General features: G+C 33.9%; 1 protein-coding gene across 1 annotated transcript in view; it reads right to left on the reverse strand.

The window, feature by feature from the left end:
- Nucleotides 1-264: 264 nt before the first annotated feature.
- Nucleotides 265-17,001, reverse strand: part of NLN (neurolysin) — a 33,770-nt gene continuing 17,033 nt past the window's right edge. Inside the window, exons 5-13 of the mRNA XM_026670555.2 lie at nt 15,137-15,239; nt 14,400-14,560; nt 9,515-9,650; nt 8,237-8,603; nt 6,143-6,344; nt 4,749-4,935; nt 3,942-4,070; nt 3,384-3,520; nt 265-713 (exon numbers count right to left, since the gene is read on the reverse strand). Of these exons, the coding sequence (XP_026526340.2) occupies nt 582-713; nt 3,384-3,520; nt 3,942-4,070; nt 4,749-4,935; nt 6,143-6,344; nt 8,237-8,603; nt 9,515-9,650; nt 14,400-14,560; nt 15,137-15,239 (1,554 nt within the window). The 3' untranslated portion in view covers nt 265-581. The remainder of the gene's footprint in view (nt 714-3,383; nt 3,521-3,941; nt 4,071-4,748; nt 4,936-6,142; nt 6,345-8,236; nt 8,604-9,514; nt 9,651-14,399; nt 14,561-15,136; nt 15,240-17,001) is intronic.

The following is a 17,001-nucleotide window of genomic DNA, read 5'->3' on the forward strand; positions in this document are numbered from 1 at the left end:
TGTTTTAAAACAATATCCTTGGATTCTGTACTTCTGATCACATCATAATTGAAAAAAGAAACATTTTGGAAGTTGTTTCTGTGAATTTGACCCCTGTTCCATAGAAAATAATCAAGTATGCCAGGATTTGATGAGTCCTTCAGGGACACTGGAATAGAGTTCTTCAGAGTTCAAAAAGAGAATAAAATATTTTGATAAAATTTGTTAAGAAGGCTGAAATGTAGTGATTATTTTGCTATTCAAATCTAAAAATGTACAAAAAGCTTAATGTTATAGCTTTAATTTAACACACCTACCATGTAAAATTGCAACAATACTTTTCTTTTGATTCAGCACAGTGCACAAATATTGCTAACAAGTAAAAAAAAATACTGTATCATGATTCTGTATGAAGGAGATGAAAATGAGAATTATCAGGAGATGAAAATGAGAATTATCAATTTTGATAACTGGTAATAAAAACATTTAAAACCTCAAGTAGACTTTCCCTAACAAAGTGTCTTTTTTAATTTTCATGATAGTATTTTAAGATGGTCTCCTAGGTGATGTCTTTTGCCAAAAAACTCAGGAGGATTATGTAACTAAGTACATAATCCTTTACTCAATAAAAATGCTTTTTGGTTTGGCTTACGACCTAAAAAGATTTGGAGCATGTCCATCCCATCTAATGAGCCTCCAGGCTTCAAGATAAGATTTTTGTATTTCATTCCAGCCTAAAACAATAAAAATAAAATGAGTAGGTTAATGTTTAATGTTTAAATAAACTTTCTAAATTCACAAAAAATTAAAGGAAATCTGCCTACATGGTAACAGTTTGTAGCTCCCTCATGACTATATTTGTGTTGCCACAAGCTTTTTTTTTTTTTAAGTGCAATCCAGAATGTCATTCTACTACATGACTGACACGGACTTGATGAAGTCACCCATGCTCATAAGTTTCCATGTGACAAGAAAATCTTTTAAAAGCATTTTATAATGACAAAGAAGATCAATGGATCTTCTGGGCTTTCTGAGAGGAACATATGAATATTTTTATCACAGTCTCATTTCATGGCCAAGTTTTATATATGGTAATCTGCTCTTAGCAGAGTTCACAGTGTGCAGAAATCTCCCCTGATCGTTTACAAAAATTTACCTGGCACTCAGTCAATTCCTGCCTCTACTTCCCCAAGGTTCTCTGTTACATAGTTATAGGAATATGCTTTGCTTTCTGTAATCCTTTCACAAGGTTGTTTTGCTCTGGTATGTTTTTATAGTTTTCATAGTCATGGATTGTTCCAATAAAAAAATAAATCTAAAACTATCTATGGCACCTAAAAAACTAACAGATTTAACAGTATAAAATTTCATAGACATCCATGCTTTTCTAAGGCAGATTTTTATCTTCTTATTGGCAGTGTGTAATTTATCCATCTTTGCCAGCTGATAGTTTTAACCACAACATGTTATGTGGAAGAAAAAAGCATGATATGCTTACATGTACTGGGTCCTATTTTTGTGGTTGGGCATGTGGTAGTTTCTATCCCAGAAACCCACACATTAACATGATGAGCCATGGTGGCACAGTGGTTAGAGTGCAGTACTGCAAGCTACTTCTGCTGACTGCTGGCTGACTGCAATTTGGCAGTTCAAATCTCACCAACTCAAAATTGACACAGCTTTCCATCCTTCCGAGATCAGTAAAATGAAGACCCAGATTGTTGGGGGCAATATGCTGACTCTGTAAACCACTTAGAGAGGGCTGTAAAGCACTGTAAAGCGGTATAAGTGTTATTGCTATTACCTATGTTGAAGCATTAATAGCTAAGATATGGGCTTTGTCACTGTAGTCAACTATACTAATCTATGTATTAAGCAGAAGTCTTTACTACCCAATTATAGTCTTTCATGAAGGGATGGGGCATAACAAGGAAGCTAATGGGTCTCAGTTTTTTTTTTCTTATAGATGTACTATTGTACATCTCCATTGCATTCCCAATATCATTCAACTTTACATACATATACATACACACACACACACACACACACACACACACACATATATATGGCATTCAGCTTTGTTCGGGTATTTACCCATGTCATTGTAGTTGTTCTTTTAAAGTTGTAGCAACGTTTCAGCAGAATCTCATCTGCCATCATTATATATATATAATATATATATATATGTGTGTGTGTGTGTGTGTGTGTGTGTGTGTGTGTGTGTGTGTGTGTTCTTCTATTCATCTAAAACCTTGGGAATTGCTTTCACATGATATTTTGCTGTTATCTACCTTCCTCTGAAGACTAATCCATTGAAATAATAGAAAATACTTGTAGTTCTGGTTTTAGAGTTTGGCAGTAGTTTGCTTTCCACACTTGTTTCATTTTAGTTTCTGAACATTTCATTAGCAGACTAGGTAACTGATCAGCATGATTTATCAATTCTGGTAATGAAATGTTCAGAAACTAAATTGAAACAAGCTTGAAGAGAAACCATTGCCAAAAACTAACCCATTTTATATATCTTTTCATACCAGTCTTGAATATTCCTGGAAGCATCTACTGGGGATAAAGATAAGGTTCCATATAACTGGTAAAATTCAATTCATACTTAAGCTGCATGAAGACAGCTGGACACGAAGTAGTTATATTATTATAATGGCCCTTTTACTGGTTTTTCAATACATCACTGATATTAAGGCTCTTTGCAAATTAGCAGTATAATTTTACTCATAACTATGACCTTGTTACTCCTCTTTTAGCTAAACCAAACATTAGATCTAATTCTTCATGACACCTTCTGCTTTTCTGGTGGTAATAGAATTCACTTACTGCCTCATATACTGTATTAGTAGAATCTAGTCCTTCCTGCTCTTCAATAAATCTTTCAAGATCAGTCTATTATTCCTCAATTATTTTCCTTCAACATTTCCTCTTTCTCATCTGTCTAAACTTTTAAATCTTCAGTTCTGTTCCAGTTATTTTCCATCTGGCGTTATACATAAAGAAGCTAATAAAGCTAATAAAGATATTTTATTAGTATTACTTACACGACCGATTGATGTTTATGTAACAATATACTTCATCAGGACTGAGCAGCTCTCACAATTAAACCAATAAATATAGTAAAGCATATTAAATTTTAAGCAAATATTAAAATATCTCAATATAAACTTTATGATTTGTTATAAAAGTAAGGCCCTGGAATAAACATAGCAGCAAAATTCATGGCTTTAATAAAAATGCCAAGATTGTCTTTAGCTATTTTATATTAAACAAGCTAGATTCAATCTTGAAAGGGGCAAAATATGTTTTGTTAATTTCTTTCTGCTATCATGTTGTCCTCCTATACTTAGAAACAGGTGAGGGAAAAGGATAACAAAGAATAAAACTATTTTCCTTACCTTGGGATTCATTATTCCTTCACATTTAAAGCAACTGTAAAAAATATCCATAGAAAACACCTCACTCCACAGGTATCCATAATATTGGCCATCATACCCACTTGCCAAGTGACCAAAGGTAGCTGGCATATTTGTACCTTAAAAGAAACAAATAATAATTCTGTAGAGTTTGTGTAAAATAAACAAAACACCACAGAGAACAATCTGAAGATGTTTAATTAAGTTATTGAAATGCTTATTATGTTTCAGACTGGTTAGAATCAATGTAGGTATTGACGAGAATGCCATGTACTTGGGACAGCCACATTAACTTGGATCTGCTCTGACCAAATAGAAATGTATCCTCTCTGAAGCCATGTTCTGTGGCTTGAAGCTCACTGAACTGAATCCAAGCATGCCTTAAACTTAAAATATTTTCTTCTGAGGTTTTCTCAGTCTAAACTATTTTATAAGCATTGTGTTCTTTCAAAAAAGAATGTCATTATATATTTATTCATAATCACACTTCTCTTGATAAAATACTGACAAGGGGTAAATAAAAATTTTGAATTTCCATACCGGGGGTTGCAGATATACCCAAAATTTCTTCACAGAATTTGGCATATTCTTCAGCAGGATCAGCTGAAGGCTGTGTATGAAGAGACTGATCAACCTTGCTCAAAACAATCTGACGAAGAGTCAGAAGACCTAGTTAAATAAGAACACCGAAAGGAGTATCAGCAGACTTTGTTTACCTACTGTAACTATAACTACGAAAACTGGTCTGGATTCAGTATCTAGTATCTCAAGTCAAGGTTAGCAGAGAATATTCCCTGTAATCATCTAGAGCAGGGTTGTCAAACTTGATTTCATTAAGGGCTGCATCAGGGTTGTGTTTGACTTCGGGGGGGGGGGAGGAGTGTGTGGCCAGGGGGCATGACCAGTTCGATGTCACTCGTGTTGGGAGCACCTGTAGTGACCAGAATGCTCTGCCAGTGAAAACAGAGTTCAGGAGGGCCATGCATTTTCACTCGCAGAGGCACTATGTGCTGGTCCTTTGCTGTTTCCAGGACACCCCACGGGCCAGATCTGGCCAGCAGGCCTTGAGTTTAACATCCATGATCTAGAGGTGCTACCAGTTACCTTTGATCATTCTGAAGTAGGTTGAACAACTTTGTTTCAATGTAAGGAAGTTTTCTACGATTCCAAGTTAAAAATTTCTTTGGGAGTCTTTTCTCTCTTTTGTGAGGGATACTTTTCTTACATTTTCTTAGATTTTTTGATAAATTTTACAAAATATATTTTTTATTATTCTGCTTGATTCAGATTATAGCCATTCTTTCTTGAAACTATCAAAATCAAATTAACAAAATAATAAGGAAATACCTGTGTTGGCTAGTCTAGAAGCTACTAGTTTCTCAAGGAGATCATCGGGGACCTGACTTCCATCTTTATAGTGTCTGGACATTTGTTGTAGAGGTTCTTTTTCCCAAACCCAGTTTTCAAACATTTGTGAAGGTACTTCTACAAAATCTGTTTCCACATTAGTTCCACTAAACCTAGCAAAATCAGTCTATGAAAGATAACAATAATATAAACAAAAATATATATATGTGAACTAATGTAAATGATACACTTTAAATAGTAGCATAGTTTGAAAAGTAAATGTTCAATATTCTTTACCATAGTTTCAACATTTAGGCATGGTTCAGGCAATTCCTAAATAGGAAAGCAGCAAATTTCCCCAAATAGCCTGGATATTTGCATCTTCATTCTATTGTTGCTGCCTGTTCTGCAATGATTTGGCATTGTCCAGGCCCTCTCTAACTTGCTCAACTAAAATCACATGGAATAAATGAATGAATGAATGAAATAGATAAATAAATTATGTTATCAGCTGTAAAATGTGTAGCATGGAATCAATCCACCAGCATACTACAGTATTTGCAGTCCCCAGAATGGGTGGAGACAATTATTTCAGCAATTTGGGTAAATGGTTAGGATTTTAAATGAATATAAGCAATACAATGGGTAATACCTACTTTGTTTAAGACATCAGTTTTAATGGTTTTAACCCTTTAAAACTTATGACAATCCACTTATGAAATATATCAATGAACACGTTGTGCCCTTGACCTGATACTGTGGCTCACACGTATGAAATAAAATTGTTCAATCACTATTTACCTTCTGGTAAATTGTGGATCTGGGAACTTAAAATTTTGTTCAACACAAATTGACTCTGTCAGCCAATTTACCAACCCTACCATAGGTCATACCAGACTTTTCAGATAACATTCAAGCTGGTGCAGTTTAACATTCTAAAGTATTAATGAATCAGAATCAAGAGTGGACTTTATGAGCACAAACTGGGGTGATTCTGAATGGCTCATTAAGCAAATGCACAAGCAGGTTTAATCCTCCAGTTCCTAAGTTAACAAATTAAACCGTAATGTATGCTTATGACTTAACACAATGGGAACCATCATCACTGAAGAATCAAAAATTAGAGCTTAGCTTATAAGAACAGAACAAATAATAGATTTAGTAAACACTGTTAAATAAGCTGTAACTCACAACAATGTGTTAATTCAATCAGTATCTTTGCAAAAATCACTGGCAAGATCACAGTGACTTTTATGAAATCAGGCTTAAAGAAACTATTTTGATTATATTTCATTTGCATAAATTTGCCACACAATTCTTCACTTCTTGTTCCCTTTAAGCACACAAGCCACATAGCCATAGTAGAAGAATTTCAGAATAAAGCAAGTACTTACTTGAGCGCATATCTGGTGCATTACATGCCCAAACTCATGAAAGTAAGTTTTCACTTCATTATGCTGCAGCAGTGATGGGCGATCTAAAGTTGGTTTTGTGAAATTAGTTACAAGAGCTGCTACTGACATCATTCTGCTGCTGTCAGAAAGAAGGCAGCCAGGCTGGAGACCAAAGCATGCAGCATGCCCATATTTTCCTTCTCTGAGTAATAAAATAGATCAAAAACAGAAAAAAACATCACAAAGAAAGAAAGTGAATCATTTGGCACTTCTTAACTGATATCTATATGAATGACTCATCCTTTTCCTGGAAGAGTCAGGAACAATACAGTTGTCTAAAATTCCATAATGAGCTTGCTTTTGGGGTTCTATCATTATAATAGTGTATACATTGTATCTTTTAAAAATCTCAAAGCTAAACAGTTTCATAAAAAATAATAATCAGTATAACTCTTCTTAAGAGAGAAAAAAAGATGTTTTGTAAGATGATTCAACTGTATGCTATATTAAGTCAAAGCAATTACACTAGAATAATACACTAATTCTATTGCTTGAAGCATTGGCTTTTCTTTCCACTTAGTCTTTCTAAGACTAGAATTAAAATAACATAAAAATAATATCTAAGATATTATATAAGATGAAATAATATCTAAGAAAAAAAAAGAATAAAAAGAAAAGAACTGCTGTGAGAATTTTGAAAAAATTAAGACTGCAGGTGATGAGTGTAACCAGAGAAATGTTATAGAATGGTTGTGTTTGAAGTCTGTAATCTGTGCTTCCTTATACAAAAGGGAAGGTAACAAAAGTGATGAAAAAACTGTAGAGGGATTACCTTAAACCAGCCTGGGAAAGTATTTGGCAGAATTCTAACTGAAAAGGTATGAGACCTGACAAGCAAAATTGGAGAAGTGGAACCGTGAGCTGAATGGGGGAGAAAGAAGATTCACTGCATGTTTGTTGATTTAGAGAAAACATGCTAAAGTGAATCTCTTTGAATTATGGAATATTCTGTATGAATACAGAACCAAAGGTTGGGTGCTTAATTCAATAAGAATGTTATAAACAGGCAAACAAATAGTGAGAATAAATAGAACGCTGAATGAATGGGTGAAGCAAAAGTAAGCCTGTATGATGCAGCAAGAAATACAGATTTGAAAATTAATGTATTAAAGACCAAGGTAACTATTTTGATTAAGATATAGAAGGAATGTCTGAAAACATATTTCAGTAACATTAAGGGACAAATAAATAAGATGAAATTTGTGTACCTTGGTAGAATGTTTACCAATGATGAGAAAGTGGATGAAAAAAGATGTTTAAAGGGTGGTGAAGATAAGGTCTGTGTTATCACCACTCAGGCAGCTATCAAATGGCTGACAATACAGGCAGTCCCTGACTTACGACCACAACTGGGATTGGACATTCAGTTGTAAGGTGTTGTGATCATAAGTCAGGACTCCCATGTGACTGGATCTGATTTTTAAAGTGTTTTTACAGTGATGATTAAGTGAATTATATGGTTGAAGGTCTGAATCACACGGTCATTAAGTGAATCTACAGACATGTTACCATGGGACCCTGCAGCTCAGGGTAAGTGTGATCTAATTGCCAAATGCCTGAAATGCAGTAATGTGACCAGAGTCTGTCTGTGCTACCTGGCAGTGTAATAGCTGGAATTGCTTTATAGACTTATGAGATCGTGATAATTTTGAATAGTTGTTAAATGACTGGTTCTAAGTCAAGGACCACCTGTATTGAAACTTACATTACTTATCAAATCAGCAGAAGCAGTGTGATGTAATACTTAGAGATGTACCATAACTAGGATGCTTAGAAAACTACTATTATTACCCAATAACATATTGTTGGAGAGATGAGGAAAAACATAGTTGTGGAATATTGGCTTATAAAACCTTTGTTCAAATCTTCACTGCTTCTCACTGGATGAGTCTCCCTTGCACTAGTCCCCCTCTTTCAGCCTAATCCTACAGGGCTACTCTGGGAATACAATCATAGACTTGAATCATGTCTACTCAAAGTATTCCATGGATAAAAAGAAAGATACAAATGCAATCTTTGGGAAAAATGTGTTACCTTGGATACAGGTCTAAATAGAACTGCCCCAGAATTTCTCCTGTTGAACTGTCCTTCACTGTGTAAAGAGTAATGCTCTCATGCCAAACATGAGCATCTTCCACTCGTTCAAATACAAGTCCCAACAACTGCTGGTAAATTTTCAGCAAGCCTTCTGTAACTGCTTCAATAGGAAAATACTCCTTCAGCTTCTCCTGGTCTACAGAATATTTGAGCTCTTCTGTCTGATTCATATAATAATGTAGATCCCATGCGTTAATCTTTCCATCATATTCGACACCTATTTCTTCACATTCCTTTTTCTTCAGATTTAAAATAAATGCTCTTTCTTCTTTACCCAAAAGTTTTAGTTTATTACTTAGATCATCTGCAAAACAGAAATTTAAAAACATTACTTTGAGTGCTTGCTACATTCCATTTTAGATTACATTCAAGAGTAAGAGAAATACTTTCTTCTTTCTCATGACCTAATTATTGGATGCTAAAACAAAATAGAGTTTTGAAAAATATTTTCCAATTGTTTGTGCTGTTGTTTCCTGATTTGGTCTGTATATCATATAATCCCAAAACAAATGTATTAAATTACCGTTTAGCATTATGAGCACTGGGCCTTCTAGGCCGAGTGATACTGATTGATAAAAGCAGTAAATGCTTTAACATTTGACTGATTCTTCCATAATTAAAAGCTAATATGAATGATACTGAAGAAGCAATTTCACTGAAACCAATAGTGAGAGTAGCTTTGTGCAAAATAATTCACACTGGTCCAAATATTATAGCAGATCAATTGTACCAAACGAGTTTGGAATTATATTATCTTGATAAGATTTTATTACGTTCAAAGTATCTATTTTAGAACTGGTGGAATGGGATTCCATACTCTTAAATCATATAAAGCTGGAAAGTTTTATCATGTGTAAAATTCAGGAATATTAACTTCATGTTCTAGCAATTGTCTAGTTAACAAACTAAAAATAATGAGTTCAATTTTGAATAACTCTTCTTAAATCTCAAGCATTATTAAATACACAAAAATGTGAAATCACAGCTGCCAGCTCTTTAAGCTGGTATTGGTCTTCATACAGATCAAGTTGTTTCCTTAGTACAATATTATCATAACTATTATCTCTAAATTAATACACAATTATTATTATTTTAAATGAAAAATACTTCAGATTCATCCTGTCCCTGGCAAAAAGCTTCATTATTTTCACTATAAATATTTTACTATGACTTAAATTACTCTGATAATATTTTACATGTTAAATGAAAACTGACCTAAGAATGTTATAACGTTGTCTGTTATTTTTGCAGTGTTCATTTCAAGAACAAAACTTGCATGTGTGCTGTACCCCAGAAGTTCTGCTAGTTTTGCCCTCAAAGGAAGAAGCTGTCGAAGAATGTCAGCATTTTCCTAGGAAAATAAAGTTATTTTCAGTCATTAAATATGTTAAAATCATAAACTCAAATATGTTACAAACGTAGTTGAAAACTGCAACTTCACATATTGTATGTAATAAAACTTAATTCTCATCTGAAATAACGGGTTTTAAAAAAAGTTTAAAGTTCCCTTTTATTTTGTGATAAAGAATTTATAACGAATATTTACACTATTTAGGGAAGATTCTCACAACAGTGATAGAGTGCCTGGATCATATGCCAAAGGTTTCAATTCCAATTCTGACATCTCTAAAAAAAGACTGCAGCATGATAACATTGAACAAAATGGCTTAACTTAATAAAAAGCAAATAATTGCTTACATGCATTATTCTGGAAGCAGTAGAAGTACATATACAAACAATACAGCATTCAATATGCTTTCTGAAGAGAGGAAATGAATCAAATCAATTCAGTATAAAGTGGGTATCAATTAGTCTGGTTTGTCATTTATATTAGGTTACTCAGTCCTGGGAAATGTTATAATGTCCTGGATTTTTCAGAATTATCAACATACCACATTAAAAATGTATAATAACAACTAATACCATCATTTTCTTGTGACATAACTGCTTTAATAGGTTTCTTTTCCAAGCAAACCTATCCATCTATTTTACTCATTCATTGCTCAGCCTGTAATGAATTCCTTGAATTTTATTTAGCTACATTAAAACTTCTAGAAATTTAGTCACAAAATATACAGAAGAAATCAGATTGGAAAGGCTAATATAAAATACTTTTGACCGCTTATATGACAAATGTAATTAAATATATTAGCAGTGATGTTTATGAAATTCTGCTTCTGGAAATAAAATCACTCAATTACTAACAAAACTTATCCAAAGATGACAAAGACATATTAGTATCTTTCATGCGTAAGAATACATTTGACTATAGAATTTATCCATTTCGAAACTTGTATTTTATTTCAAGATGCTTTACCATTTGGAACATCCTGCTCCAAATTCTCAATCTGTAACACTTCGGCCAATTTTAAGTATTTTCATATTTGTAATTAACAAAAGTGTTAATTGGGGGTACTGTTCACACGTAGTATTGAATTACCGTATATACTCGAGTATAAGTCGACCCGAATATAAGCCGAGGCACCTAATTTTACAAAAAAAACTGGGAAAACTTATTGACTCGAGTATAAGCCGAGGGTGGGAAATGCAGCAGCTACTGGTAAATTTCAAAAATAAAAATAATTAATTTGGGAAACGATCTCACTATCATGAAAGGTTTAATTGATTCACTAACCCAAAAGAAGAAGATGATGATGACAGCGGGAGGCAGGAGTCACTCTCTTCCCCTCCCTCGGAGGCCCCCTGAGTCAGGAGTCACTACCGCCAGCGCGGCCCCAGTCCCGCCGCCCCGGGAAGGGAAAGGCAAAAAGCGCTTTTGCCTTTCCCTTCCCGGCTGGCTGTTGGGAGTCGCTGCCGCCGGAGGCCGCGACTCCACACCATTTTTTTCAGAGGGGAATCTGACTCGAGTATAAGCCGAGGGGGATTTTTTCAGCACAAAAAATGGGCTGAAAAACTAGGCTTATACTCGAGTATATACAGTAGCTAAAGCTCACTATTGTGCTTTCATTTTTATACTACACTGCTGTTTTATTTTTCATTGTACCATTTTTTTTGAAACAAATTTTATTGATTTTAAAGACAAACAAACCATCATTAACCATTAAATACATAAAACCTCTTTCCATTATTAATTTTACAAGTCAAGTAAAATATTATTTTATACAACATAATTCTGTTTTACACCATTTCAATATGGACATATAGATATCTCTTAACAAATTTCTCATTATTTCTCTTTTCATATTCAATTTCATTATTATTATTATTATTTTCTATATTTATCCAGTTTATAATCATCATCTACATTTCTCTCTGACTTGATTACCATTATTCTCCTCCAACATTCCTCCGAGGTTTTATTAATTCTCAAACAAAACATGAACACACAAAACACAAAAATATAAAACTTCTTTTAAGAAAGTAGTTTGGCCCCAGATTACCTCTCTTTGTATGGACTTCAATTAAATTCGTGCTCATCTTATATACCATTACCTATCTTATTTACCATTCTATATCTTCTATATAACTTCTCCCGCTTTTCACGCTTCTTATTTCTATTTTATTTAATTCATTTTAATTTAAATCATTGTATTTGTATTTTTTGCCCATTCTTTCCAAATTATCCATTTATCTCATTCCCTACAGTAAGAAAAAAAAAAAGGATTTCTCCTGAAATCACTGATCAGTGTGATGCCTTTCTATCCTCCCCCTAAATTAATATTTAAAATAACGCCTAATACCCAATCTGATTCTGCTTAGTACATTCTACCTGCTAACCTTTAAAAAGAGAAAAAAATAATAATAATAAGTCCATAATAATTAATATAATTAAATAATAAATTTAAATATTAAATCTTATAACATTCCCATTGTCTATTTCAAAGGACAAGTGCTACAATAATGAGTTTATAATAAAATCAAAACAATAGTCAATTAAACTTTTTAATTAAACTCAGTATTTTAAACATTCCTTTTAATATTTTGTTAAATTTTAAAATCTGTCATTACTAAACATTTCAATATTTTGATCTTTTATTAATTCTTATAACATTCTAGTTTTCTATTTCTAATACAAGTACTACAATACCATCTTATGTACCTTGCAGAATCTTCTTTTTTAAAGAAATTATACATTACCCTTTATCCCTAAAAAAAATTCCTTTTTTCCCATCTTGTTTCATACCTTTGTGGCTTTTTCCTCTCTTTTCCCTTCCTTTCTTATCCCACCTGGCCTTTTTACCCTCCCCTCTACTAACCTCCGCCTTTTTAGCTTCCCCTCTCTGTTGTATTCCTTTTTCCTTTTGCTTAGTAACATTGAGTTGATTTTGCATCTTTTTTTTCTCTTTCTTAAGTGTTTTTTTAAGTCTTAAGTCCTTCATTTTCCTTCCTTTCTTTCTCTTTTCTTTCTTAATTAAATTTTTAGATTCATTGAAGATGGCGTCTTCTTCTTCTATTTCCTCCATCTGTTGTTGTGTTTGCTGATAAATAGCAAGCGTCATTTCTAAAAAAAGGCTTCTTTCACAGCGTCCTTTCTTTCTTTCTTTATTTCTCCATATTCCTTTCTAAGTTCATCAACAGGTAAAGCCATTGTGAATCTTTTCTTTGTTCTTCTTCTTAAAGCAACCAAGATGTTTCAAAAGTTAAAACAATTCCCCAAAGTCCCAGAGACATCAAACAGTCCAGACAAAGCACAAAGTTCTCACTTTCTCTTTGGGGTGGTATCAGTAAAAAGGAAAAGAAAAAAAGCCCAATCTGTATTTTAGAGCCTTGTTACAATTAATTCTTAGTCTCAAAATCTTCAAGACATCTCCTCCAGCAAAATCTTAATATTTTTTTGTCCTCTCCCTTCCCACTTATAACTAGAAGCCAAGTTTTTACCTTTTATAAAAAACAACAGGTTTCTCAATGGCCATTTGTTGATTCCATAGGGAAGGAGAGTAAACTTTCCATTTCAGCACCTCAATTTTGCCGCTTGAAATTCTCCTCTGGAAACAAAGTATCGTTCAAGAAGTCATATTTTTCAGGATTAGACGCCTCTTAAAATCCTGGGTCAGCCAAAAAACTTTCTCTGAAACTTTCTCCTCTCTTCCTCCTGCTCAGTCTTACCCAGCTGCCGGCTTCTTTGTGGCGGCCATTACAGACCGCCGCTCAACCGCCTTGAGAAAAGGGGGTTTTGCCGGCTGGAGGGGGTCTGCAACACCCCCAAACCCCTCACCAGCTCCCCCCTATCTTCGGCTGCCTCTGCGGGGCAGCCTTAGCCTCCAGATCTGTCAGGATCGGAGGCACCAAGACGGCTAGCGCCGCAGGGATCGCGCAGGATCGCAAATCCCTGCTGCTGGCGAAGCTGACAAACCAGAAGTTTTTCATTGTACCATTTTTTTTAATGATATTTTTTATGTTGTACTTGTGGCAGACTGGCACAGCAGAATTGAAAGCAGGCAAAACTTCCTTGCATTATCTTTTTTTCAAGTGAAGAAACATTTATTTTTAATTGTTTATAATGGGTGATAAGATTTTTTTGTAGAGGACAGGACATTGCTCAAAACAGTGTACTGGTATGGCTGACCCAGCTGAGAAACATGAAGGTTAAGGGTTTCAAATCCTTTCTTATTTCCTCCTTCCTTTTTTGCTATTTCTAGTATAACAGTCTTAAGCACTATTAAGATACATCTTCAAAAGCTGGTAAGAAATCAGGAAATTTAAATTTCATTGTCCTGAAATTGATGCTTCTCTCCAACTTTGGAATGGCCAATCCAAGTAATCATAAGTTTCCTAAAGTTTTCTCAGAAATCACAAAATTACAACCTTAATTCATCTTGTGGTTGAGATGGGCTACCTGCAAATTAAATTATTAAACAAATATTAATTAAACATATTATCCTGATTTGTTTCATCTTCATGTTATAATTTTTAAGACTCCTCCTATTTGAACTTGTAATTATATATGATGATGTATTTATCACAGGAAATATATTATAGATGATTTTATATAACATTAATATAGGACATAAATCTGGAACATTCAACTTAAAAAGCATATGCTTCTGAATTTAACATAATCCTTCACACATATATAAGCTTTGTTAATACAGTTCTTACATTATATTTTGATCTATGAATGTTTAAACTTTTTTCATACCTCTCTGCACCTGCTGTTAAAAGAAGTTTCCATTTTTCGTCTGGTATCTGGAACACTGCACTTCTTCATAACAGGAAAATAGTGGGGATATTTTAAGGTAACTTTATACTTGTCAGCTTCAATCTTCTCTAAACTACTGATAAAATCATCAGGCAGGGCACCTGAGAAATAGGATTAATATAAAGATACATTTTTTTCAGACATGTCTTTTAACAATAATCAAAAATCATTTTAAATGTTTAGTGGCCAATAGATTTCTACAGACAAAAGGCATTTAAGAAAATTTACCTCTGAAATATAAGTTAACTGTCTGTACATACCAATGAGAAAGCAATGATTTTATCAGTTAACTGTCCATATTACAGTAATCATGCTTATTCTATTATTAATGAAGAACAAAATTATAGTTATCTATTTAAATGTGTTGTGATAACAACAGAAATTTAAAAAGGTATTTATTTTCTGGAGTTAAATAATATAATGTTTAAAATCAAAGTAGAACCTTTTCAAGAACACAGGAACAAGTAGCCAAAACCCGTAAAGGAAAATTATAGAGTTAGGGAAAAATGGAAGGTTAACATAAATAAAGGGAAAATCACATTGAACCGATTAAAGTTGATCAGCATATGAAACAATTTCATTATAGCATGAAAACTTTTGGTATTGTGATGTTTACTAATATGATGGCATTACTGAAATATAGATGTATCTCATATATAGCAAACAGAAATACTCACGAAGTTCATTTTGAGAAAATATCAGAAATGTGTTATCTTCATTGAGATTTTTGCTAAAATCTATACATAATTCACTCAGCTTCTGCTTGATTGTCTTGATTTCCTTAATGTCAATCCATATATAGAAAGCAAAATGTTACTGTTCATTACTGAAGTTGTGGAGAGCATTCAAAACAAGTGCTTCTCAAGGTAGACTGTCCCTAATGTTCTGCATGTCTATGAAGAAGCTGTTATGGGCCTCCTACAGGACACAAATGCCTAAACGTTTCAAAGAGAGATGCTTTCCTTATGCTAACATGCTTTGTAAACAACCTCCTTCCATTGTTTGTTTTCAAGGACATAATCCGGTTTTATTTATTTTTATATTCTTTTCCCATCTTTGGAACACAGTTTAAAGGGAATAAGAATATGCATCTTATATGACTTAAGGAAACCACTATCTTTTAAGCACTGGGTATGCCCCATAGCTGGGTAAGGCAGATAGAGAAATATGATAAACTTCTTTACTAAAGTATTATATAAAAGAAATTCCTAGTATTCTTTTAATAGTAAGTTATTTCTTTTTACACATTTATTTCGTCTTATATATTCTAAGTGCATTATTTTGACATAAGTCAATATGGTGTGCCCTCAACTAAAAGAAACGCATTTAAATTAAGTATTTCTTAATTTATCCATACTTTCATATATTTAAGATAGCAGGTTACATACAGTATCAAGCAAGGAGCAAACTTCTGGTCATCCAACATATTTTTACCATCTCATAGGGGCAGAAATTGGAAAGGCTGGAAATTATGACTCTTAGCCTAGAGAGACTACTATTCAAACATGGGACAAATGCAAATGATGGAAAATGAGTCAAAAGGAAAAGGCTAGGATTTATATCCTGAGGGCACACTTATAGGCTCGCTACTTATTCTCTCGGATCTTATGGATCAGGGGTCCCCAACCACCGGTCCGCGGACCGGTCCCGGTCCGTGGAACAAGTCCTACCGGGCCGCTGGTTTGCTGGGCGCCGCCATCTTTTTTTTATGAAAAAGTGCTTCCGGTGAGCTTTTCCGGGTAGAAAGCCATTTCTACCCAGAAAAGCTCACCGGAAGCGCTAGCGCCGCCATCTTTTTTTGATGAAAAAGTGCTTCTGGTGAGGTCACCGGAAGCACTTTTTCATCAAAAAAAGATGGCGGCGCCCAGCTAATGCCGGTACCGGGCCGCGCCATAAAAAAGGTTGGCGATCACTTTTATGGATATATATTTACTTGTCTTCAATAAAGCAATTTATCTATCAGCATTGCCTCTTTTGAGAATCCCTGCTGTTAGATAGCTTCAGTATATGGGGTGGAGTTGAAAGATACTGGAAAGAAATCTCACACTTCTACAGATTCCCACTATGCCTATAAAATCTGCTATGAAGCCCACCCAACCACCCTATTTTCATTACAGTTTTGAGAAGAGGTTTGCAAAAGAAGACTTCTCATTAATGGATGCTGTTACATGAGTGGAAGAACAGACCTTAATATCACCCAATATACATTGGCATTTTTATAGTTATTATTCTGGTAAGTTTTCTTGAATATGCATAAGTAGAAAGCTGTCAATAATGCAGTAATGAAACAATTAGCTAATAAAAAATTAGTGTCATGTTTAACACTACAGAATTAGGATACTTCAAATCACCAATCAGTCATAAATCTTGCTAAAGGAGACAGTTACTTACTTTTAGCTTAAGGAATATTGTATGACTATTCTTTAAATCTACACCATTGAGTCTTAAGTTAATGTCTGCTGTTGGCTATACCAGACATATACTCAAAGGAAATTATAGCTATGCACTGTTCAAATAAACCAAGAAGATATGAAACAAATAT

This window comes from Notechis scutatus, chromosome 2 (genome assembly GCF_049901735.1).
Source record: "Notechis scutatus isolate UNSWTSFEM ecotype Mainland chromosome 2, rNotScu1.2, whole genome shotgun sequence".
Classification (NCBI taxonomy): Eukaryota; Metazoa; Chordata; class Lepidosauria; order Squamata; family Elapidae; genus Notechis; species Notechis scutatus.